At 42.4% G+C, this 25,163-nt stretch overlaps 2 protein-coding genes across 7 annotated transcripts in view; both read right to left on the bottom strand.

The window, feature by feature from the left end:
* Positions 1-11,541, bottom strand: part of hectd1 (HECT domain containing 1) — a 46,089-nt gene extending 34,548 nt beyond the window's left edge. For 2 of the 4 annotated variants that reach the window (XM_014407579.3, XM_014407581.3), the window contains exons 1-10: positions 11,341-11,541; positions 6,393-6,552; positions 4,035-4,184; positions 3,700-3,934; positions 2,123-2,350; positions 1,295-1,576; positions 932-1,202; positions 554-630; positions 307-405; positions 37-151 (exon numbers count right to left, since the gene is read on the bottom strand). In XM_014407579.3, coding sequence (XP_014263065.1) covers positions 37-151; positions 307-405; positions 554-630; positions 932-1,202; positions 1,295-1,576; positions 2,123-2,350; positions 3,700-3,934; positions 4,035-4,174 — 1,447 coding nt within the window. In that variant the 5' untranslated portion in view covers positions 4,175-4,184; positions 6,393-6,552; positions 11,341-11,541. The remainder of the gene's footprint in view (positions 1-36; positions 152-306; positions 406-553; positions 631-931; positions 1,203-1,294; positions 1,577-2,122; positions 2,351-3,699; positions 3,935-4,034; positions 4,185-6,392; positions 6,553-11,340) is intronic. The other 2 variants (XM_014407580.3, XM_014407582.3) reach the window with 1 other exon arrangement.
* Positions 11,542-20,629: 9,088 nt separating this feature from the next.
* heatr5a (HEAT repeat containing 5a) overlaps positions 20,630-25,163 on the bottom strand; it is a 50,889-nt gene continuing 46,355 nt past the window's right edge. For all 3 annotated transcript variants that reach the window (XM_076877873.1, XM_076877872.1, XM_024799886.2), the window contains 4 exons: positions 24,553-24,660; positions 24,240-24,342; positions 23,443-23,596; positions 20,630-22,962 (listed from right to left, as the gene is read on the bottom strand). In XM_076877873.1, the coding sequence (XP_076733988.1) occupies positions 22,803-22,962; positions 23,443-23,596; positions 24,240-24,342; positions 24,553-24,660 (525 nt within the window). In that variant the 3' untranslated portion in view covers positions 20,630-22,802. The remainder of the gene's footprint in view (positions 22,963-23,442; positions 23,597-24,239; positions 24,343-24,552; positions 24,661-25,163) is intronic.

Raw genomic sequence — 25,163 nt, 5'->3', positions numbered from 1 at the left:
AGCAGTAGTGGTCTTGCATAGACCTGGTTTACTTACCAGGAGACTGCAGTATAGCTACAACTTCACTGTGTCCCCTCTCCCTAGCCTTGTCCAGAGGTGTTTTTCCATCCTCATCCCTCAGGTCAGGGTTGGCCCCATGACGCAGGAGAGTCTGCACACACACATTACAAAGGAAGCAATGCGCAAAAAAAAAAAAAAAAATTAAAATCAGTCAACAAAACACATTACTCCAGAAAAAAAAATGTTTCAGAAACTGGACTACTGCAGGACTAAACGTGCATTTCATCCTTAGCTTTCGTGTGTTACCTTGGCTACTTGCGGGCGTCCAAAACAGGCAGCATAGTGCAGTGACGATGACCTCTGACCTCTATTGACATCTGCTCCTCTCTCACAAAGAAACTCAACCTACAACAACAGACAGTTGGTGAAACTGAAATTAAATAATACACGGATAACAATTTGTAATAGTATTAAACTGAAAAACTAATATCATTGTCAGTTAGATGTTCTTCAGTTAATTTAGTCCAGATTAAATGGCAAGTTTTATCGTTACCATTTCTTGCGTGCCGAAAGCTGAAGCCCAGTTGAGCAGCGTCTGTCCGACATCATCCATAAAGTTCACCTCAAATGCTACAAAACAACATTCCATTATTACCGATAACGCACACACACACACAAACAACCTTCAGCAAAACACCACCTGTTTTCTACCTAATTTCACTGAAGTTTAACCTGTCAATACGTTTAAAGCCTATACTTTTGAAGCCAACTTTAAAACCAAGTTCTATTATTTTTTTTGTAATACATATGCAAATATATAACAGTCTAGCTGATATGATTACAAAGTTAAAAGGAAGTGTGATGAAATTTTTCCAAACTATCAACACTCAGACTCATGGCTTCTGTAATATTTATTAGTTTGCATCATCACCTCCAGTGTCAATGGCATCGATGAGAGCATCTGTGTCCTTGCTACGGATACAGTCGATGAGCTGTCGGTGTGATCTCTCCCCAGAACTGTCCAGACGTCGCAGCCCTGGGATCCTGCCCGTCGACCCTGCTGTGGACTTTGGCAGCGCTTTTCGCCCCTCAAACAGGAGCACCAGCAGGAGGTCAACCAGCCGCATGGTGTCCAGTACACAGCGCTCATCTCCTCCCAGCGCTGACTCCATCGAATCGGGCAGTGCTGAACGCAACAAGTCCTGGACACCCAGAAAGAGAACATTTAATGTTGATCAGACTTCTTACTTAATAAAGTAATAAATACATCTTCATTCAAGGTGTTTTGACCTACATGTGTCACTAGCGGAGACCCCCTGCAGAGTGTTGACAGCAGGCTGACAATGGTAGACACCTGGTTGCTCAATTTCGAGTCAGAAGCCGAGGGGCCTGCACCTGCTGAAGGCCGGCCTGGCTTGCAGGAAGATGCGGGGCCTGACACTGTCCCTCCAGCAGCCGCCATGCGGGACAGCAGCTCCTCTGTCAAGCCATGTTTGGCTAAAGGGGCAGGGTCTACACCACGACGTGTGAACCGGTCAGCCAGTGAGGCAAAGCAGCGCAAAGCACCGTCTGACACCTGCAGGAGAGGAGAGTTTTGAGTTATAGCATATTCAGCCTGAACAAGGTTAAAGATCTAGCAATGCTTTTCACAATTTTCCCTCTTTAATGAGCTTCTAAAAGGAAATTCGAGTTATTAATGTTCCAACACAGTACCTTTTAAACAAAACATTATAATTTAATTAGTTCTAAAAGTCCCACTACTTCTTTCTTTAAATCATTTTTCTCAGAGGCACAAAGCTATAGTCTCTGTGTTGAAGCTAGGAGTTGTTACAGCATTAGGAGAGAACAAAAACCTAATCTTTCATTGTAATATCTATTCATAGAGAAAGAGACAATCCAAACTCTGAAACTTCAGTTATCTCAATACTTGGTGCACCCCCTTCATATAGTAGAAAGAAGCAGTTTTAGCTCCACCCCTTTTATGACCACCCTCAGTTTAGGAAAAGTGGCAAATAACACAAATAAGAAGGGAGGGCAGCAACTATTTCAAAGTCTCTTTCATACCATGTATTTGTAATCAGAAAAGTGCATTAACTGGATGCAACCCCTGTTCTATATTTACCTGGTGGTCTTCGTGTTTGAGGAGGCTAGACAGAGACTCCACACAGGTCTCCAGAGAAGAGTCCTGGGGCTCCATTTTGCTGCAAAGGCGGGACACAACAGCCATGGCTGAGTGCAGAGTGTCTTTATGAACAAGGTGCCCACTGTCTCGGATGAAACTCAGCACACAGTTCAGCCCGCCTGCCTCAAACACTGCGCCAGACTCTCTGGTACAGATCAACTCCAGCACCTGGAGAAACACGAAAACATATGTTCAAACTTAATCTCTAGAAGGAATATGTAACTCCAAATCTTGGTGTACCTGAATCACAGACTTCTCCAAACTATGCCATTAGATAACATTTTTGGGTGAGTCAATGATTTATTTAAAGCACTCAACATAGAGACTGATCTCCCATCATCCTCACTAATTGATATTTCTACCTTTTCTCAGAAGATCAAAAAAAGAAAATTTGAAAAATTGAGAATAACAGGATCAAATGACAGAAAAACAGAAAATCTAGTGGATAAAGAACCCCTCTGGGCCTCTAGCACAAGTCTGATCTAACACATTGGACTGGTGACAAAGTAAGGCCTGAATAAACACCACTGTTTGGGAAAATAATTAATAAACATCTGGCAGCACATTGTTGTGATCTCATGTCTATGGCATAGCTCTGTCTCCAAACCCCAAAGAACCCCACCCAAACAGAGAAGCAGCTGATCAAAACTTCATCTCATGTGTTAGCTTTCTGTTCAGGACAATAACACAGCAACAGATCAGGGAGATGCCCTCCTCTCTGATTAGACTCCATTGAGGTTTTAAATACTCAAGTATTTGACTTTTTTGTATTAGTATTATTATTTTCCACAAATTTTACCTGTTCCACTATCATACTGCTTAAAGTGTAAAAATCACATGCGTGCCACACAGCCCAATGCTTTGAGAAAATCTGTGACAATTGTGTGCAGGAAACAGCTGGAGACACTGAAGAGCGTGTTGACAGTCAGCCCAGTAGGAAAAGATGAAACTGTAATTTAGTTCAATAGATTAAAGGTTGTAACTATTTCATCAACTGCTGCAACAGCAATAATCAAGTTTAATCAAGACATATGTAACAGCACATGCTGTGCATCATGTCTGGTTCTCCTGTACAGCAGTGGGATCAGCTGCTTGCGACTGATATTACCCTTGTTTTGATGAGCCAGGGTAGTGTGTTAGAACTATAACAGAACATATACTTTCAGTCAATTCATGTCGTGATACAAGATTTTAGTGGTGAAGTGAGGAGGTGTGATTTCAATGATTCAATGATTGTTCCAAATGTTAATACATTACTATATGACATGAGCAACTATGTATACAACTTTCCTTCACATATGGACTTTCAATGTGTGACAGATGTCATGTCAGATCACAAGACTTCCTCTTATATAAGGAAGTACGTTCCAATTTTGAGGATTTATTTGAAAGCCCAGCAAAGCAAGCTGGACTGAGGCTTTTGGCTTATGTTTAAAAGCTGTCAACAACCACCATAAGACAAGAAACAGATCAGACAAATGAAATGGGCCTCTCTCTTATAGTCAGTTGTCTCCTACCTTGACACACTGCTCAGCCAGGTCTCTGCTGGTCCTGTTGTTCAACTCCACTACCACCAGTCGATTACACAGCGCTTTGATGGCCCCATCCACTCCCACAATCCTGCGGGTACATTCTGCCGACACGTCCAGGTAGTAGGTTATTGCTCGGGCTGTAACCTCCAGCACGTTATCTGGAGCACTCTCATCCAAGAAGATCTTACAGAGTGCTGGAAGGAATGTCCGAGGAGGACATCTGGCAGATAAGAGAGGGGTGACGGTGAGGAAGAGAGAGTGCTGAATTCTGAAATCATGACCACCAACTGAATGCTTGTGAGACAAATACACAAACTTACGTCTCAAAGCAGCGGTCGACGTTATCTGACATGAGCAGTAGCATGCAGAGTTGCTCCAGAGCAATGAGTTGCATGTCACGCTCATCACCCTGACCCATCTGCAGCCACTCCAGCAGGGTGTCTGGGTCCACATCGGCCATGATGGCTAGCCTAAAGCAACAGAAATATACAGAAATCTTATTACTGTCACTCACAGCTGTCATTTATGTGCAAGCAATCAAAGTAGAGATGAAAGATGCATAATTTAGCTACATTTAAGTAGCTAACCGAGCCCCCGTGTAAGCTATTACCGTATTTTCACGACCATAAGGCGCACTTAAAAGTCTTAGATTTTCTTCAAAAAGTACGGCGCGCCCTATAGCGCAGTGTGCCCTGTGTGTTGTAAGGAGGACGTAGTAGAGAACACCATGAGAACGCTAAAGGGTGAAGTGTGGGGGCAACCCTGAAAATGGCAAAGAGACACGCTTATGAAGCACAGTTTAAACTGAAGGCCATCAGCTACGCAGAGGAACATGGAAATCGAGCAACGGCGAGAGAATTTAAGATTAACGAATCGATGGTTCGCAAATGGAGGAAGCTAGAAAACAAGCTCCGGCAGGTCAAGAAAACGCAGCTGAGTTTCCGCGGACATAAGGCGAGGTGGCCCGAGTTGGAGGAAAGACTCGAGCGGTGGATCATCGAGCAAAGAACGAGCGGGAGAAGCGTTTCGACGGTCACCATTCGGCTAAAAGCAGTTTCACTTTCACTTTTTATGAAACGGTGCCATTTTTCCATCCGGACCAGGACTACGGTAGCGCAGCAACTTCCAGCGGATTATAAGGAAAAGCTGGCCATCTTCCGCTCCTACTGCAGCAAACACATCGGCGACAAAAACATCCAGCCCAGCCACATCACAAACATGGACGAGGTCCCGCTCACTTTTGACATCCCGGTGAGTCACACTGTGGAGAAGAAGGGGACCAGCACGGTAGCGATACGCACAACGGGGCACGAAAAGTCTTCTTTTACTGTTGTGCTTGGCTGCCATGCTAATGGACAGAAACTGCCACCTATGGTGATTTTTAAGCGAAAGACTTTGCCTAAAGAGAAGTTTCCAGCAGGAATCATCATTAAGGCAAATGAAAAGGGCTGGATGGATGAGGAAATGATGAAAGAGTGGCTGAGGGAGGTGTATGTAAGGAGACCAGGTGGTTTTTTCCACGCATCACCATCGCTCTTAATCTGTGACTCTATGCGTGCCCATCTCACAGCCGATGTGAAAAAACTAGTGAAACAAATGAACTGTGAGCTTGCTGTCATTCCGGGAGGCCTGACAAAGGATCTCCAACCGCTGGACATCGGTGTGAACCGCCCGTTCAAAGTAAGGCTGCGAGCGGCCTGGGAGCGATGGATGACCGATGGAGACCACAGTTTCACCAAGAGTGGAAGGCAGCGCCGGGCGAGTTACGCCACAATTTGCGAATGGATTGTAGATGCTTGGGCTAACATGTCTGCTGGCACTGTTGTTCGAGCTTTCGCAAAAGCCGGCATCATTTCCGAGGAGCCGCACGGCACGGAAAGTGACTCTGACAGTGAAGAAAGTGAACCTGGCATGTTTGATGGAGATTTAGCGCAGCTGTTCAATTCAGACACAGAGGATGAGGACTTCGATGGGTTTGATTGATGATAAAAATGTGAGCACCAAACTTTGTTTTGCTCCTGCTTTATTTTTAAATACGCACACTTGTATGCTTGTGTGTTGTTGATGATGACGATTACTGGTAATAAAAATGTGAGTAAGGTACCGAACTCAGGTTTGCTCCCGCTTTATTTTTAAATACGCATACGGTACTTATATGCGCCCTATGATCCAGTGCGCCTTATGTGTGTGTTAAATACAGTAATGGCACACATAACTGAGACTGCGCCTTTTAGTACAGTGCGTCTTATGGTCGTGAAAATACGGTACTGTACTAATGCTCAAACAAATCTGATTTGTACGGTTTATTTATTGTTAGATATAATTAAAAGTGTTAGCACTTCCTATTAAATGTGATTTTGTTGGCCAGCTCGCTGTAATTTACCCAAGCTATATGATCCTGATCATGTTTTAATTTGTACCAATAGGGGGGGTAACAAAAAACTTACTTGCCAGATATATCACCTTTGGGGGTTTGTATCAATTTGCCATTCATTTGTAACAGCATTTTTCAACGCTTCCTTACTTGACAATGACGTCACTAAGTGAAATACGATCTGAAGCTACATCAGTTTTTTGGTATCTGTTATGTGGACTTTGTGTGCAATCAGTGTGCTGGAAGTAAAATAAATTATTATAATTTAAAAACAAAAAACCAACAAACAAAATGAAAGCCTCACCTAGCTTCCCGTTGGCTACCCGGTCTGGCTCAACACCCAATCAGTTGTGTCGCTGTTTGGGACTCATCCAACCAACCAGAGAGAGAGAATGGGAAAGGGAACACACTTAAGAGGAAGTGCTGACGTTCACAGGGATTTCTGGGACATGAAGTCTCTCTACCTGCAAACAGGAAGAACAGAGGAGAAAGGCTCAATTGACATTCATCTGTCTGTACATGAAACACACTAAAATGATTATCTGATCCACATTTAGAAAAACAGAAGGGCCGAAAACCAATGCTAAAGTAAAGGTGGCAAAAAAAATAAATAAAAAATGCAGTTCATCTAATGGACACAAATTGGGGTCCAGCCACACCAACTCCCATGTCAGTCCTATGTTACAGCATTAACCCCCACCCCCCAAAAAATACAACAACAACACATATTTTCATCCATTTATATATTTACTATTTTATAAAGTGGGAGGTTGAATGTTTTTCCAACTCATCCATCTGGATAACAGAGTTGTGGCTGCTTTGATTTACTGGACCTCTCAAAAGCATTTGTGATGTTGGTGCCTTTAAATGGAACTGACTGACTGATATTAAGGCCACCTTTGAGGTACAGACCATCCACATTTGTACTTCTGTTTTGGTGAGTGAAACTTTTCACTTTCATTAGTCTGTTATTTAGTACCCACCAGCAGCTACTTGTATCTGTACACTGTATCCATATAGGTTTCTGGATGTAGCTTGATAAACTTGGCACTCCACCCTTTCATTTGCGGTCACTTGTGGCTCCCAAAAACAAAAAACAAAAAAACAACACTAATGGCAGCTGCCAAAGCACTTATATTAAGGCTTTGAAATCTTGACTATTGTTGCAACTATACTCCTACCAGCCACTGACTGAAAGCAGCAGCCTATAAACATTAAGTTTACTGTGACAATGCAAAACTCAATACCAATTTAGAATTTTTTTATTGTTAAACACGTCTTCAAACCAGAGGCTCTGTTCAGAAGCATTACCATGCAGCAGTCCCTGCTGAGAGTCTGTTGGTTGCACCCTAAGTTGATTAGTGGCTAATTTGAAGTCTGCTTGCTTGTTTGACTGTCTGGATATAAACAGGCTGTGCTGATGCAGATCCTCTTATCCACAGATTAATCATCACAACTGGCATCCTGTGCATCCTGACCTCTTCTCAACCCCACCACCACCATGGGGCAACCACAGCAAGACAGAATTTGGCTGGCCCTCCCCCTAACACCTTTTAACCCCTGATAGTGTTTCTATTGTCCAAGTCCAGACAGAAGTTGGGAATTACACAGTGTGATAGAAAACACTTTCTCATTCTTCCTGTTCATGACCAAAGCTTACCCTGTGGAGGTTGTCTAGGCTCTTTGAGTGTAGCTGAGAATTGGAAGGATGCCTCATAGAAACCACTTTCTAGTCTAAAAGCATTAGTTACTGTTCAAAACATTAGATAGTGAAATCCACTATATCAGCGGTCCCCAACCTTTTTTGCGCCACGGACCAGTTTATGCCCGACAAGATTTTCATGGACCGGCCTTTAAGGTGTCGCGGATAAATACAACAAAATAAAACTAGTACCGGTATCGAAAAAAAGAAAATTTATTCATAACACACGTGAAAAGACCAAGGAAAACCGAGTAAACGATAGAAATGATAACAAAATAACGCTGAAAACCGATAAAAACCCTGAAAACTATACATTTCACACCTGAGCCTCAACTCTCGCGGCCCGGTACCAAATAACTCACGGACCGGTACTGGTCCGAGCCCCGGGGGGTTGGGGACCGCTGCACTATATATAACAACCAAGACTTTAGGTCAGCCATTAGTATATCAAAGCTTTAAGATATAGTTCGAATTTATAATATAGAAGATCTGGCAATGGCATGTGCCATAACACAATAACTTCAGTAAAGTCAGTGTTTCCAGACGCTACTATCACAACACTCTTAAACCCCTGCCACCACTCTCCCTCTGCACCTCCAGTTCTCTCACAAAGTTTTCCTGCAGCATGGAGGGATACAGCTCAGCTACTGTCACCCTGTAAGAATTGATCAATTGATATGAACTGCATGTGTGGCAACATCTGACAAAGCTCTTGTGACTCATCGAGTAATGCGACCGACTAGCCAATAGGTGGCACGTCATATTTTTGGGATCACTTGAAACCCTAGTCGAGTAGGTACTAAAAATGTACCTGGTACCAGGTACTATCACCCTATTGGAAAAGGGTGATAAAACAATTGTCTTATACAGTTGAAAAAAAAATATTTTAGTTTGTATGAGGTGGTGCTGTGTAGGGGTGGGCGATATAAACGATATACGATAGAAACTATATAAATTTGGCCAACGATAGAGATTTTGACTATATCGCTCTATGATTGATTGGTAATTTATTTCAACATGTGAACAATATACAAGTACATTTAGAAAAGAAATAAGAGAGAAAAAAAATACTATACAAATTACATACAAAAAACCATTCTGATTAATTTACATGTTGAAAGGGAGTGGGAAGAAGTATACACTTATTTAATCCCACCCCTTTGCCATATCGCGATGATGTCGTCAAGCTGCGCCTGTTTTGGTCGAAAGCATCGCAGCGGCTAAAACCATTATCATCTGCAAATTATGCCGGTCGACAGTCATAGCAAAGAGATGAAGCACTTTTGAAATATGGGGAAAGCCAAAAACTGCGCTTCCTCCACTTCCGTAACATTGATTCATTAATGCTGAATTCTCTCGCAGCTGTTCTATTCCCATGTTGTTGCAGTATATTAATAACTAACCTCGTATTGTGGATGAATAATCTCAGTTGTTCTCCTGACTGAAGTTTGGCCCGTGTATAGCATCCTGCTATGCGATTGCATTTGTCCCTAACCACCAGAATCCCTCATGTTAACTTTTATCGAGTGGAAAAAAAGTTGGCGTTCATCCTCCAGCTTCACTGAGCCAATTTCTAACATTCAAAGAGCTCAAGCAAGAACAAGTGTTGTGAAAAATGAAATGTGTCCACTGCAGCCACTGTCTGTGCTTTTCATGCATTAATTTTTCATCCACAAAATTTCTTTCACAGTTTCCCTGTTCCCAGTAAACTCCACTATTGCTCCCTTTTTCATTTTGGCCCACCTGTCAGCCAATCAACATTGGACAATTGCTTACATCATTCAATTCTAGTGACACACAGTCAGGATCCTAGAACGTGCATGGGAGTGCATTTCGGGTGGGGGAAATCTCATCTCCTCCTTCTGTCTGACCAAAAAGTATACGTGGACACAGACATTTGCAGGATTAGTGAGTCACAAAGACACAATACTGGTAGCACATATGAAAAGTTTTACTACTGCACACGTTAAGGACTGCTATGAATTGTTAACTTGGCAGTTGCTGTGTGTTCGAATAGGTATTCCAAATTCAATTTCCAACGAGGAACTCAGGAATTACAACTTATTCAGGAATGCACCGCAAGTCAGACTTGAGGGGGCATTCCAGCTGAAAATTCTATTAGAAACTGAGAAAATCTGACTACAAATGAAACAATCAATTTGGAAGTGACCTCACTCACAGTTCTGACATCCAACTTCAGAGGTAAATATGGCAGCATTTAACCAGGCAAGTATTAAGAACCAATTCTTATTGTACTTACAGCGATCTGGCAAATGGAAAAGCTTCTTAGGGAAATGTGGGTAGACTAAAAAGAAAACTAATTTAACACCAACACATACTGGAGAACACACACCTGTAAAACTTTGTTAAATTATCTAATCACAAAAAATTACTTTTGCATAGACTGTACTGATTTTGTTGAAACCAACTTGCCGAAACATAGCTTTTCCAATAAGGAGTGGATACCTGAGACAAGATTAAAAGAATGTAAGCTCTCCATAAAGCATTTCTTAAACCAGAAAGACAGCAATTGAAACATGGACATTTATTACTCAGTAATTCGGCAAAGTTCGCTTGACATGATTGAAACCTACAGAACAGCTGCCACGCTCACAATATGGTGAAACAGTTACAGTACACCAACATAATAAAAGTTACACATCACATAACAGTTACACAGCAAACTGTTAAGAGAAGTGACCATTAGGTAAATAAAACAAAACAATAATATAAAAATAAATGTTGATGTAGTAACACAAGAAATCAACATTTAAATGTTCCCATGTTGAATTCAAACTTTTATACTTTATATATACGCAATGTTAAAAAGTCGGGCAAAGAAAGCTTTGTTATGACTAATGGAAAACAAACGTTCAGCCATATCCGAGAGAGCTAATCGTATGACCGCAATTTTTATTATTTGACGAGCCATACGGAGCCGAACTATTCACACAAACCAACTTAAGAGATATAGAACAGCTATGTTATTGGAAGCGATAAGCCTTAGAGTTAGCTGTCCAGTTGGGTACATACAGTTTTATAGTCGAGTAGTAGCTTCACTTCCAGATTCGCTAATGTAAAGCATTGGCCGATTTCAGGCCGATAAAACGAAATAAAACTTAAAGAAATCTCCATAATCCCTCAACCTCAGACTCGGCTGCTTTCAATTAAGTCATACAATTGTTTGTCGCTCAATATAAAAGTAATTTCATGTACCGAAACCCGGAAAGCCGGCTAATGTTAGCCGATTAGATAGCCTTAGCACCACGTTAGCTTTCAAAAGCAAGCTGACTTTAACAACAAAAAAGCTTTCTCCCTACTAACAACTGAAGCGTCTGGTCCAAAAATGTTTTTTTAACTATTCAAATCATTTATATCTGTATTTTATGCTTGCTTTGTCAACCAACTATACATGCGGCCTCGGACTTCTAAAGGGAAACCACCGGACTCGAGTTCCACGAGAGCCGAGAGGCCACGATGAAACAGCGGACACAAAACTCAAGCGACAACGGCCTCGATCTTCAGGTCACCAGCAGAACGATTCACTCACCGTTTTTGCTCTTTTCGACAGAGAGACGATCGACAAGTGTATGAATAATTCTTCAGGGTTCAAATACAGGGTATAGAGCCGTTTGTGTCGGGAGTTACGTCAAGGTGTTTCCATTTCTTCTCAAAGAGTCTTAAGAGGTCAGAGTGGACGGCGGCCCGCAAAACACAACAGACCGGACTGAAATGGAGAGCTGAGGCGATTGAGCCCGCTGCCTTCAGAGGTCACTATCTGCCTCGGAAATGCCATGTTCAAAAGCTATTCGCTTCATTTTTTCATTAATATTCTTAATTATTCTCAAAAATGTATATATCACGACTTGTAAATCACGAGCTCTCACATAAATATCATTTTAAAAAATAATATATAACACACTGAATATTAGCACGGCGTGGATTTAAATTTACAGATGTCCCCAAACAGCTCCCACATCTCCCTTAAACTTTAATTTGTACTTATGTAGAGCCACGAAGTAGCATGTGCAAGTGGCCGTTTGCCACTGTCCCTGCATCAACAGCCATGTATAGTTAGATTACTAGAGGTACACATCAGAAGCGTTTGCAGTTACAACTTAACTAAGGTGTTGATGTAATGCAGAAGTATAAATATATAAAAGTAAAGCAGAAGTACAAATAGAAAAGTAAAAGTAAATATATAAAAGTAAGTATAAATATTTATAGATATTCTAGCTGTAAGGGCCAATATATTTTCCTATATTTTCCAAAGTTTGTTCATAACAAACACCATGTTTGAGCTGTTCATAAGTTCACATGGCAACAGATCTGTGGCCATATGTCTTGGACACTTGGGTAAAAAGAGCTTCTATGCTATCAACTGATCACCACCTGGTGGTGAATTGGATCAGGTGGCGGGGGAAGATGCTGGCCAGACATGGCATACTCAAAGTATATTGAGCAAGCATTGGGGACATCTGGCAGAGGCCCCAGTCCTCCAGATCTTCAATTCCCAGCTCTGACAAGACTTCAATTGCATTCTGAGGGAGGGTGGGGACAGTGAGTCTGAGTGGACCATGTTCTGCATCTGTATTGTTGAGGCAACTGCAAAATGCTGTGACTGCAAGGGCATTGGTGCCTGTTGTGGCAGTAATCCCAGAACCAGAAGTTCAAGGGAGCTATCAGGTTGAAAAAGAAGTCTTATCATGCTTGGTTAGCCTGTGGGACTCCAGAAGCAGCTGACAGACCAGCAGGTCAAGCGGAGTGTAGCTGACCCAAAAACTCGGGTGTGGGAGGAGTTGGTTAGACCACTGAACAAGACTTTTGGTCTCAAAGCGGTGGTGGGATGTCACTGACCTCAACTGAGGACATAGGTAAGAATCAGAATCAGAATCAGAATCAGAATACTTTATTGATCCCTGGGGGAAATTATTTTTTGTTACAGTGCTCCATTTTAAACCAACATTAAGACAAGACAGACAATACGCTAACTAAGAATAGTACAATATATACATATATATACATACATACATACATAAGTCACTTATAAATAAATATTTGGAAAAGAAACATGTGTAGCTGTAGCAGCAAACAGTGTGTTAAGTGGATGCGTTGTACAGGGAGATGGCCACAGGCAGGAATGATTTCCTGTGTCGTTCAGTGGTGCTTTTCGGTAATCTCAGTCTCTCACTGAACGAGCTCCTGTGACTGACCAACATGTCATGGAGTGGGTGGGAGGTGTTATCCAACATTGTCTTTATCTTGGACAGCATCCGCCTCTCCGACACCACCTTGAGGGAGTCCAGCTCCATCCCCACAACATTGCTGGCCTTACGGATCAGTTTATTAAGTCTGTTGGCATCTGCGACCCTCAGCCTGCTCCCCCAGCATGCAACAGCATAGAGGATCGCACTGGCCACCACAGACTCATAGAAAATCCTCAGCATTTTCTGGCAGATGTTGAAGGACCTCAGTCGCCTCAAAAAATAGAGACGACTCTGGCCCTTCCTGTAAAGTGCTGTGGTGTTTTTAGCCCAGTCCAGTTTATTGTCAATGTGTACTCCAAGGTATTTATAGTCCTCCACAATGTCAACACTGACCCCCTGGATTGAAACAGGGGTCAAGTGTTTCCTGGTCTTCCTGAAGTCCACGATCAGTTCCTTGGTCTTTGCCACGTTGAGCTGCAGATGATTCTGCTCACACCACGTGACAAAGGAGTCGACCACAGCCCGGTACTCTGTCTCATCATCCCTGCTGATGCATCCAACCACCGCAGAGTCATCAGAAAACTTCTGAAGATGGCAGGTCTCTGTGCAGTGGCTGAAGTCTGTGGTGTAGAGGGTGAAGAGGAAGGGGGAGAGGACAGTCCCCTGTGGTGCCCCTGTGTTGCTAATCACCTTGTCAGACACACACTGTGGGAGACGTACATATTGTGGTCTTCCTGTCAGGTAATCAACAATCCAGGACACCAGAGAAGCATCCACCTGCATCGCTGCTAACTTATCACCCAGGAGGGTCGGCCTGATGGTGTTGAAAGCACTGGAAAAGTCAAAAAACATGACCCTCACAGTGCTTGCCGGCTGGTCCAGATGGGTGTAGACACGATTGAGCAGGTAGATGATGGCGTCCTCTGTTCCGAGACGAGGCTGATAAGCGAACTGAAGGGGATCCAGATGTGGTCTTACTATGGGTCGCAGCTGGTCCAGGATGAGCCTTTCCAGGGTCTTCATGATGTGGGAGGTCAGTGCCACGGGCCTGTAATCCTGGGGGCCACTGGGACGAGGCGTCTTTGGTACAGGGACGAGGCATGATGTCTTCCACATCACCGGGACCCTCTGCAGACTCAGACTCAGCATAAACAGTTTATGAAAGACTCCACACAGCTGGGGGGCACAGGCCTTGAGGACAAGGGGACTCACTCCGTCTGGTCCAGCAGACTTTCCTGAGTGAAGTCTCCTCATTTGCATCTCAACCTGGTATTGAGTGAAGGTGATGGGTGGGGGAGGGGTGTCAGGAATCTCACAGGAGGCAACATGTGAAGAGAGAGGCTGGCACAGTGGTGTGGCTCTGGATTCCAGGCTGACTGCAGGTGAGGTTGTGGGGGTGGGAGCAGACACTGTGGTGTCGAATCTATTGAAAAACAGATTCAACTCGTCGGCTCTATTCTCACCTCCCTCAGCTCCCCTGCTGTTGGTTGGCCTGAATCCAGTGATGGTCTTCATGCCCCTCCACACCTCTCTCATGCTGTTCTGCTGGAGTTTCCACTCCAGCTTCCTCCTGTAATTGTCCTTAGCCTCTCTGATCTTGTCCTTTAGTAACACCTGGACCTTCCTCACCTCCTCTTTGTTGCCCCCTCTGAAAGCCCTCTTCTTGTTGTTGAGGAGGGCTTTGATGTCCTTAGTCACCCACGGCTTGTTATTTGGGTAACAATGAACAGTCTGAGCTGGAACAATAGAGTCGGTGCAGAAAGTTATGTAGTCTGTGATACACTCAGTAAGCCCATTGATGTCCTCGGCGTGAGGCTCACAGAGTGTTTCCCAGTCGGTCACCTCGAAACAGCCCTGTAGTTCCGCTATTGCCTCCTCTGACCACCTCCTAACAGTCCTGGTGGTCACAGGTTCCCTCCTCACAATTGGCACATAGCGGGGGGTGAGGTGAATCAGGTTATGATCTGACCTACCAAGTGGGGGGAGGGAGGAGGAGCTGTATGCATCCTTGACGTTAGCATACAGTAAGTCTAAAGTTTTCTCTCCCCTGGTGGGACAGTCCACATATTGTTTGAATGTTGGTAGTGTATTGTCCAGTGATACATGGTTGAAGTCACCCGAGATCACAATAAAGGCACTCGGGTGCTGAGTCTGTAGCCGAGCTATGGCAGAGTGGATAGTGTCACATGCAGCTGTGGGGTTAGCAGAGGGGGGAACATAAACAGCCACCAAGATGACGTGAGAGAATTCCCTGGGTAAATAATACGGCCTGAGTCCAACAGCACACAGTTCAGTGTCCGGGCAACAAATCCTTTCTTTGATTGTTATGTTGGCAGGGTTACACCACCGGTTGTTAACTAAAACAGCAAGCCCACCTCCTTTACGCTTACCGCTAGCGATGCTGTCCCTGTCCGCCCGAACAGTGTGGAAGCCTTCCACGGAAGCATTCTCATCGGGAATGACCTGGTGCAGCCATGATTCGGTGAAACACATCAGGCTACACTCTCGGTATTCCCTCTGACTCCGTACCAGTGCTGAGAGCTCGTCGATTTTACTTGCCAACGATCGCACATTTCCCATCACGATAGACGGCAGACACGGTTTAAACCTCCTCCTCGCTTCGAGCCTCCGCTGTCTCACCGTCACCTTTTTTCTTCTCTTCTGTCCTTGACCTCTGCATCCCCGATGTGTTTTCCTCCAAATTTCAGCTGGTACTTCTGCGGGCACTTCTGCGGGCCTGGCCAGCGAGCCGGCCGGCATCAGGGCGATCAGCTGATCTCTGGAGTAAACAGTCCGTGCGTGTAGGAGATGTGCCGCGGTCCCGTTCCATGATAAAAGTAACAGTTCCACGGCCACCAGAAGAACAAAAACTCTCTCAATCCACATGATTGAGTAAGAGATAGAAAACGGAGGAAAATACAAGTCAGAAGAAAAAAGAATACGTAAGAAAAAAGAGCTAAACTAAGAGAAAAGCAGGAGCGACTGTAACAGGCTGCACGCTGGTTGGCGCATGCGCACTTATGCAGGTATATGCAGGTAAGGCAGTGGAAGGAACACTTAGGGAATACCTCAATCCCACTGTCACGTTTTCTGTATGGAAGAAGAGTGAGGCTGAGGGGGATGACTCGCTTATCACTTGAGGTGAGGTCACTGATTGAGTTGAACAACTGCTCCGTGGTAGGGTAGCTGGGCTGGATGAGATTCACCCTGGATGTTGTGGGGTTACCCTAGCTGACATGTCTCTGCAATGTTGCATGGAGGTCTGGTGGTGGCTTAGATTATATTGCACCAATTCATTACTAGTGTGCATAGGAATTTGTCCAATCAGTCTGCATGTTTTTTGTGGACCTGGAAAATCTATTTGACTGCATATCTCAGGACATCCTGTGTGAGGTATTTAGGGAGTATGGAATGTCTGGCCAGTTGTTACTGGCCATTCGGTCCCTGTACAACTGCAGCAAGAGCTTGGTTTGTATTGAGTACAGTAATTTAGATTCATTTCCAGTGTGTGTTGGTTTCTGCCAGGGCTGCCCTTTGTCACAGATTCATAGTTTTTATGAACAGAATATTTAGACATAGCCAGATGGTGGAGTCTCCAATTATTGGGCTTTGTTGAAAAACATCTTTGTTTTTTGCAGATAATGTGCTTCTGTTGTCTTCATTAGCTTGTGACCTCCAGATTGCTCTGGGATAGTTACTTTTGTAACCTGCTGTAATGTGGATTTTATACCAGGTTTTCGTGGTCAAGAGAACTGAAAGTGGAGGAGTCAGTTTAGCAGTTAAGACACCTTCAAACTCTTATCTATGGTCCAACATGTGGGTAGGGACAGAAGGAACGATTGGCAGAAATTAGCTTCCTCCAAGGGGTGTCTGGGCTCTCCCTTTTGGAGATGACCTTGGTCATTTGAGAGAGCCTCAGATAGGATAAACAAACTTAAAATTGCTCAGCCTATTATGAAAAGTGAGTTTACTACCCTGAATACATCAACAGCCTGTGCGAGTTTTGTAATAAACTCTTCTGCTTTCAGTGGAGGCTCCATTTGTTACAGTAATATAGCAGTATTACTGAGCAACAGAAACACACATGACCTTGTTCTAACAGTGTGAGAACTCAGTGAAAAGCTATAGGATGGAGCCAAACTGTTGGCACTATGATGACGTGACAACTTCCCTAATCACTGCATATTTGCAATTATCATAGGCATTACTTAAGTTTTAGGCAGTGTTGGGAAGGTTACTTTTAAAATGTATTCCATTACAGAATACATGCCCCGAAATGTATTCTGTAACGTATTCCGTTACGTTACTCAATGAGAGTAACGTATTCTGAATACTTTGGATTACTTAATATGTTATCATGCTGTTTACAACTACGTGAATGTACTATTGCTGTGATTTATTACTGTTACTGAAGGTCCGCGGCTCCGAACCGTAGTAAAGGGACCTCTGGATAATATGTCGGGCTCGTAGCCGAAAAATAGCTTTACTTTGTTGTCTGGGTCAACTTTGCTAGCGAGAGACAGAGAGAGGCGTTGAAAGGCTGCTCCAACGGAGCTTATTGTTTTTGGAGGAAAACACGAACAAAGCGTACAGTCGAGTCTTAATAGCTTACTTACAACTGGGCTCGTCAGGCACTCTTCTTGGCTGCAGTGGTTATTATTATATTTACATGCTTCCAGCTCCCGTTTTTGCTCGATGACAACTCGTACTTCCTTTTTCTCCCTCCCTCATAGACAAATAACGGGTATGGCAGTCCATTCTCCCTGCAGCACGGACTACACTGCCTATGATGCTACATTCTTTAGAGCTATACCGGTAGCATTCCTGTTGTGATATTTTGATACCACGGTTAGCATTTACAGGATATTGTTTTATACAGGAAAACTGTTACTCAATAAGGCCCATCTACTAGTTGTTTTTCTCTTTCTCTGTGACCCAAGAATTAATGTGTAAGACTCACAAGCTGGTACCCCAAGGTCGAAAACACCACAGAGACGAGACCACTTCCTTACTCCCATCCTCCCTTCTTTATCTCTTAGAAAAAGGCTCGTTAAAGGCCAGGTGGTTTGTTTCAGAATTCACTAATGAAAGAACTCTGTATTCTATGTCTAGGAGTGTATTTTGCTGGGATGATCATAAATTGTAGCTGAACTGATAAACTACACACAGGATACTTCTTTGCTCACAAGGCAGGAAGACGTTTCCTTATTTGGTCTGTACCGGAACTTGCTGACACACGAACCTTTTTTTCTCTATATAAGCTGTTGTATACTAAATAAACCTTTGAGTCGATTGGGAAGGCAACCTAAAGCAGTCTCTGTTTTCTTGTTCTCCTAAGCTGCTCCCGAGCTCGTACTAACACGCTGAATGGCATACCTGAGTGTTACTTTAAATAATTAGGAATCTTAGAAGGAAAGGACAGAACTCTGCTTATCGCTCGTGCCTTGGAGGGAAAACCGGGATGGACATTTTTTTCCTTCAATTCCAACAACAAAAAGGCCTCTCTCATCCAGGAAACACGCAGAGAGAGAGCGTCACCCTGTAACCATGGCGCTGCCGCCTGGAACAACAGAACGTAGCTGTCAAACAAAACCCAAACAGTCCTGACCCGCCACAATATGAAACAGGGAAGTACCGCCGTGTAATCCATTTATTTCAACAAAGTAACTGTATTCTAAATACCACCTTTATAAACGGTAACTGTAACGGAATACAGTTACTCATATTTTGTATTTTAAATACGTAACGGCGGTACATGTATTCCGTTACTCCCCAACACTGGTTTTAGGTGCTCTGTATGTACATAAGACAATAAAAGACAAACATGCCTACAGGAAGGCAGGATGGAATCACAAGGCACTATAGAAATCAAGGCACTTTATATTGTAAGGTAAAAACCTTACAAAAATACAAAGAAAACAGAGAAAACCCCAACAATTATAGGACTCTCTTTAAGCAAGTGCTTTGGTGAGAGTGGGAAGGAAAAACTCCCTTTTAACGTGAAGAAACCTCCAGCAGAACCAGGTTCAGGGAGGGGCGGCCATCTGCCGCGCCAGGTTGGGGGTGAGTAGATGAAGACATGACAAAGACATGCTGTGGAAGAGAGACAGGGATTAATAATAACATGTAATTAAATGCAAAGAGGTGTGTAAATACATAGCTCCACGGCGGGTGTTGCAGTATGGGGAAAACCGATTATACACAGGAAAGGGTTGGTGGTGTACCATGGGCTTTTGTTTACAACTACGCTTCCTCCTCACTGTTACCTAGCCATCCTGTTTTCCCTTGGGACAATCTGCTGGGGGAGAGCCAACGGGGCCTACGCTACCTTTGGCTGCTCCAGCTAGAGGGGCCTAGCTACGGGTTTTTCAAGGGTGCGAAGCCGGTTCAAAAAGTGATTGCAGGAATTTAAGCTGTTAGAAATTACTCGTTGACCTAAATTCTGTCAAAAACAGATCAATCATATCTCTCAGGAAGAATGTCAAGTAATTTGGAGCCAGTAAAAGCATTCCTATCATAAAATAGCTGCTGCAACCAGTTTTTGTTAAAGAGACCAATTTATCCTGGTACAATGTGCCACTGACATTAAAACTAGATGATAGTAGTTCTATAAAAGTATTTGAAGTGACCAAAAAGGACTGGACTGACGACAATATAGGTACAAATACGCAGAGTCATGAAGATACTTCAAAAACAGGTATTCTTTTTAATTTGATCTACAATCCCTTCATGAATCATGTTCACTAGAGTGTATTTACTAATATTAGTAAAGACAGTAGACGTTAAAAACACATAATGACATCAGAAATCACTTTTTGGCCCAACACTGGGTCTCCAGAGCTCCAGAGAGGAGTTACTAAACACACTGAGCAGGAAAGCGCAGGAGGGAAAGAGGAAGAGGCCATGCTGCAGGTAAATCAAATAAGACGTTATCAGTAAGTTGTTAATTAAATGGGCTACACAAAAAGCGGTAAAGAGAGCCAACTTGAAAGAGAATCACCTTTGAGTTAACTTTTTATTTCAAAGCTGCGCTATTACACTTTACACAGAGCCACTTTAATGTCATCTGATATTTGCTGTGCTGTTTTTAACCACATTTAGTAAATCGTAATTGTTTTTGGTTCTTTTGTAAATTGACTTGTTATATGTGTAATATTACTTTATATTTTGGTTTAAATGTATCATGTAGAAAATTCCAGTATTTATTTTCAGATGTTTTTGCCTTTTTTAAAAATATGTGTTTGGTCATATTTGGTCACATTTTATGCATTGCACTATGTACATTCTACTTGTTCTGTCTGCTGGGTTTAGTTTATCTATTGGAAAAGCAATGGTATTTCTTAACCGTAAGATATATTGCCTTACTACTACCGTACTTTGAACTCCGATGATTAGGATGTAGATCTTGAAATGCACCTTCTTTAACAGTTATTTCTGCTGGTAGGGTCAAGTGATTGAATTATGCTGTGGTCCTTTTACCAAATGTCTGAGCGGTACTCAAATTTAGATTGAATTCATGACTCAGTTCTTTGGAGGACATGATCATTTGGAAGGTTTACATTTACCATCTTTAAACCCTTCATAGTCAGTTTTCTAAACCATACAAACCTAAATGTGAGGAAAACAAAGAGATGAATTTAAAGACAGTTTATTTGTACATGTTCAGAACATTTAACTGTACCTACTCGTTCATTCAGTTCACACCTGTACACTGCACAAATGAGATGGCCAGGACAGAGACAGACACTCAATCTCTGCTGCCTCGTACACTTATTGCTGGTCAGTACTTTAGTGTTACCCATCATCATTCAAGAAAATCATGTTAAGAGGACAACATTTACATTTACAAAGTCAAGACTTTTTTTCTTTTTAAACAAACTGATGAGATTTAGGTTTAAGTAACCAGTCAATGCTTTTTACAGCAGATAACGGCACACTCAAAAAAAACATTAAACTGTTAGTGTAGTGTTGTTTGAGGGGCAGTTAACCTCAAAAATCACAAGTATGTGTTTTCCTGTGGTCTGCAGTGCTGTTTCCTCATCTAGATTGCTTAGATTTGCAAATATCTACTGTAGATGTGTCTGCTTTTGCTTGAATAAAATGTATGTGGTGCTCAGAGCAGCAGAAAAATGACATGTGATCAATCCTAGCACAATGTCTTTGAAAAAAAAATCATGAATGGGTTCATAAAAAAAATCTAATGAAAAAATAACAAAGTGAAATTGGCAAGTGTGCAAAACTTATACTTGGGGAAAAAAAAAAAAAAACCTCAGGCAACTGAATGTTGCCTTTTAGGACATGCACGCTAACAGCTGTTGGTAGTTTTACCATTAAAGTGGCTTTAATGGTAAAGCAAACACACGGGCAAATGGAAAGGGATACTAACAATATACAGGAACAGTTATGTCACTTTTTGTTATTGTCCCAGTCTTGACGATAGAGATTGGATTGAGGTCATATGCAAGAGGTGAAAAATGTAACTCAAAAGACTTAACTGATGACCCAGGTATCCCAGGGTTGATCAGTTAAAGTCCCACCTTTATGATGGCATGCTGTGACTTAATTCAAATTAATGCTTAATAACCCAAGAAGTTGCAATACAGCAACACTTAATACAAAATGAATTGTAGTAATCCTTTAATACGCTTTGATCATTAAGATATAGCTCATAATTCTTTACAGTACAAATAATTGTTCCCGTGGCAACACCTCAAGAAAGCAAATCTGATCACAGCAGTGTAATGTTCACAGTTCAGCTGTGGGTTTAACAGCCTATCATTGATGGTTTAGGACATAAGAGCGGTGTGAGGCACTATTAACCTGATGTGTGTATTAAATGATGTGCGCAACTTATGTTGATTGTTTTTATAAATGATCTGACGAATGAAATCTGGGCAGGATTTATCTCCTCTCCTTTCAGAATGTTCTATTGTATCCTCTACTAAAGGGGATAATAAAGGAAGCAACAAGGCATCTTCCCTTTAGCTCTAAAAGCTCTTATTATAGCTATGCAGATGGTTTCTGTTCATGTTACTTAGTCAGGAACTGAGGAAAATCTGATTACCTGACATTTCTCGTGTGTGACTCTGGGTCTCCTACCTGTTGGATACACCCAAAACAGCTCATTCAGGAAGCATCTAGGAGGCGTCCGTGTCACATGCCAGAACCAATGAAACTGGTTCCTTCTCTTGTTTGCACACAGCTCTATCTGAATACAATTGAATCACATTCCCTTCTTTTCAAGGTGAATAAAGCTCAGTCGGTTTCACACAAGACTCTTTTTGATATTGTTAGCCATCATGTTGATCATTCACCAAATTACTGACACCGGCCTCAGTTCGTTTTGAAGCTGAGTTTGAACTCTTCAAGTTCATTCTCGTAGATATGAACTGAAGCTCATGTGTCCTGGGGAGGAGTCAGTCTGTGATTTGATCAACAGGTATGTATGACGTATGTATGATGCACAGTTCGTGTGATAAAACATGCCAACCTGGCAGAATTGATTTTTTCAAATGACATAATAAAGGTAAGCGTCAATGTGAGGTGGCATGCAGTGTGCTGGAAAAAGTAAAAGAAAAAAAAAAAAAATCGAAATTCGATCTAGTTTTTTTTTTTTTTTTTTTCCAAAATGAGACAGGAAGTGAACTCACAGAATTTTTTTTGGTCTGCTATCTGCATATATTTCAATATGGTGTACCACAAAACCAGTCAGAATGTCCCTCAGAACAATCACAAGTACCACAGTGTGTTAGTGACGTTAAACTCCAGAGACAGTCTCTGTGTGGCGGATCTAAGCTTGGCTGCCTCACAGGAACTTTGTTTTGAGCGTGATGCTGGGAGAGGACTTCCCAGTGCTGTGGGCAGCTGGGTTAGCACTGCTAGCTTTAATATTCAAACTCTCCTGATTTCCTTTGATGGCAGCTTGAAGACGAGACTTCAGGTGAGGCGATGTTGTGATGAGTGACCTGTAGGAGGAAGGAAAATATATAACCGCCTGCTTCATATTCACTGATCCTTAAAAGCAGCATGACAAAACATGGCTTTGCTCTGCATGACATGATTTAATTACTGATGGAGACTGCCAATCTCTCCTTCACAGGTAGGGTGAAACTACAGTGGAAATGATTTTGAACTATATGAAAATCATCCAAAAGTTCCTGGAGATCAATAAAATCCTAAAACCTCAGAGAGGAGTCATACAATGCTTTTTCCTACAGCCTATAATCACATTATTGTAAACTTTTTTCTTACTGAGGAGAAGAGCAGGAAAATAAAATACTCATGAATCCCAGAAATCAACATGTAATCTACATAAAAAAAAACAAATTATGAAAGAGCTAAAAAGGTTGCTTGTACAGTTCAGTCCACTGAGAGCAGCAGGAGCGTTTCATACAAACCAAACCAGACCCGTATGCAAAAAAATAACTGCACACATCACTACCGACCTGAAGACAGCTGGGTGCTGAGGGCCAAAGCGCATCAGATCCTTGAGTGCCGAATCATGAAGAGACCTGGATGGCAGGGGAGCAGAGCTAAGGGCATTTTCGTCCAGGAGAAAGGAGATGAGGAGGGGCAGCAAGACTGCCACCAGCTGAGGACCTGAAGGGCAAAATACACAAAACATGGGAACAAGCTTCAGATGGGGGAGAATGTTTTATCTGTTAAATATCTCAGCAAAAGCTGGATGGACTTGTACCTTTGCTCAAGGAAGCAAGAACAGCTGAAATCACTGACCTTTAAACAAAATAATTGAATGTAACTTGAATTTATCTACTTGTGTATAACATTTTAGTGTTTTTTTTGTTTTATTGGCTTGACTGTAGTCACAAGGTCTCGTTTACGTTGTCTTTCCTGCTGGCAGCGTGCTCAGTCATATTTGGACAGGGAGTATCAATCCAGAGTGTTTAAACCAGTAATTTAGTCACCTTTAAGTTCTCACAGCAGACACATTCATCTCTCACGCACACCTACAGCCAAATTTGAATCACTGGTTAACCAAACTAACATTTCACAGCTTCTCACTTCAGTGCGTGGTTGTGAAGGGCTGCATGCTGGTTAATCAGGAAGGGAGAACACATCAGATATGCGAGCAGTGAATACTGAGAAGGATTCGCACATTTAGAGCACAAATCAGGCTGCTGCACTCCACCACTATCCTCCTTTGGACAGAGAGCCTTGCTTTACCTTCTTCCATTCTATCATCTCCTGACTCCACCATGTCTCTGCTACAGACTCTACTCACACTGTGATTCATCAGCTGCCTGGATCAAAGCCTCCATCGCTCGGATCCCCTCCAAGACTCCAAGCAGCTCCTGTGGAGTTTGAGGACGACTCCGCTCCACCTTCTGAGGAGGAAGCAGACAAATATATGCTGAAATCACCTGAACAATGCCTTCTAGTGATCATATAGGTTTTTATTTCATTTTCCCTTAGTGTACATGCAAGCATCAGTACAGAAAGAAAATTAAACATATTACAAAAAATAATATATATATTATTAATGAACATAAAGCAACTCAGATACTCATGTATGGTAAATAAGTTTGGTTGGATACCTGGAGGAATCGAATCAATGTCGGACCAAGGGCCTGGATGTATGGGATGGCCACACCGGGCTGAGCCTGAAACACTGTCGTTAGCAGCTGACAACAGTGACTCACAACCTAGAGCAGAGAAGGGAGGAAACACTGTCACTGTCGAACCCCACACTTACTCAAATATCGACTTAGAGGAACATAACTCTGTCCTTAATCCAGAGTTTTACTGGTCTGGAAGAATATGGCGTACCCCAAACTGTCTAGATTAAGGATGTCAAACTCTTTTACATTGTGGGCCCACATTGACTTGAAGAGGGCCGGACCAGTGAAACTATTTTATCTCGCTGTAAAGACGTTTTCCTACATATTTAATCCCTGAGATATTCTAATATAAGAGTTTTATTACATGATAAAGGAATGCCACTATAGTGAATGAAAAATCTGTAGGGACAACTCTTTGATGTCATAAAATTTAAGCACAAGGTGTAAAACTTTGGTAGCTCATTTCCCTAAATGTCCTCTAATCACGAAACACAGTTTTGTTAACTTGCAGAAAATGTCCTGTTTTAATGTGGACCCACTTTAAAAACAAAAACAAAACAAACAAACAAAAAAAGTCTACATTTAAT

Source organism: Maylandia zebra, linkage group LG19 (genome assembly GCF_041146795.1).
Source record: "Maylandia zebra isolate NMK-2024a linkage group LG19, Mzebra_GT3a, whole genome shotgun sequence".
NCBI classification, from domain to species: domain Eukaryota; kingdom Metazoa; phylum Chordata; class Actinopteri; order Cichliformes; family Cichlidae; genus Maylandia; species Maylandia zebra.
Note: the sequence above shows the minus strand (reverse complement) of the source record. Positions and strands in the feature narration are given on the sequence as shown.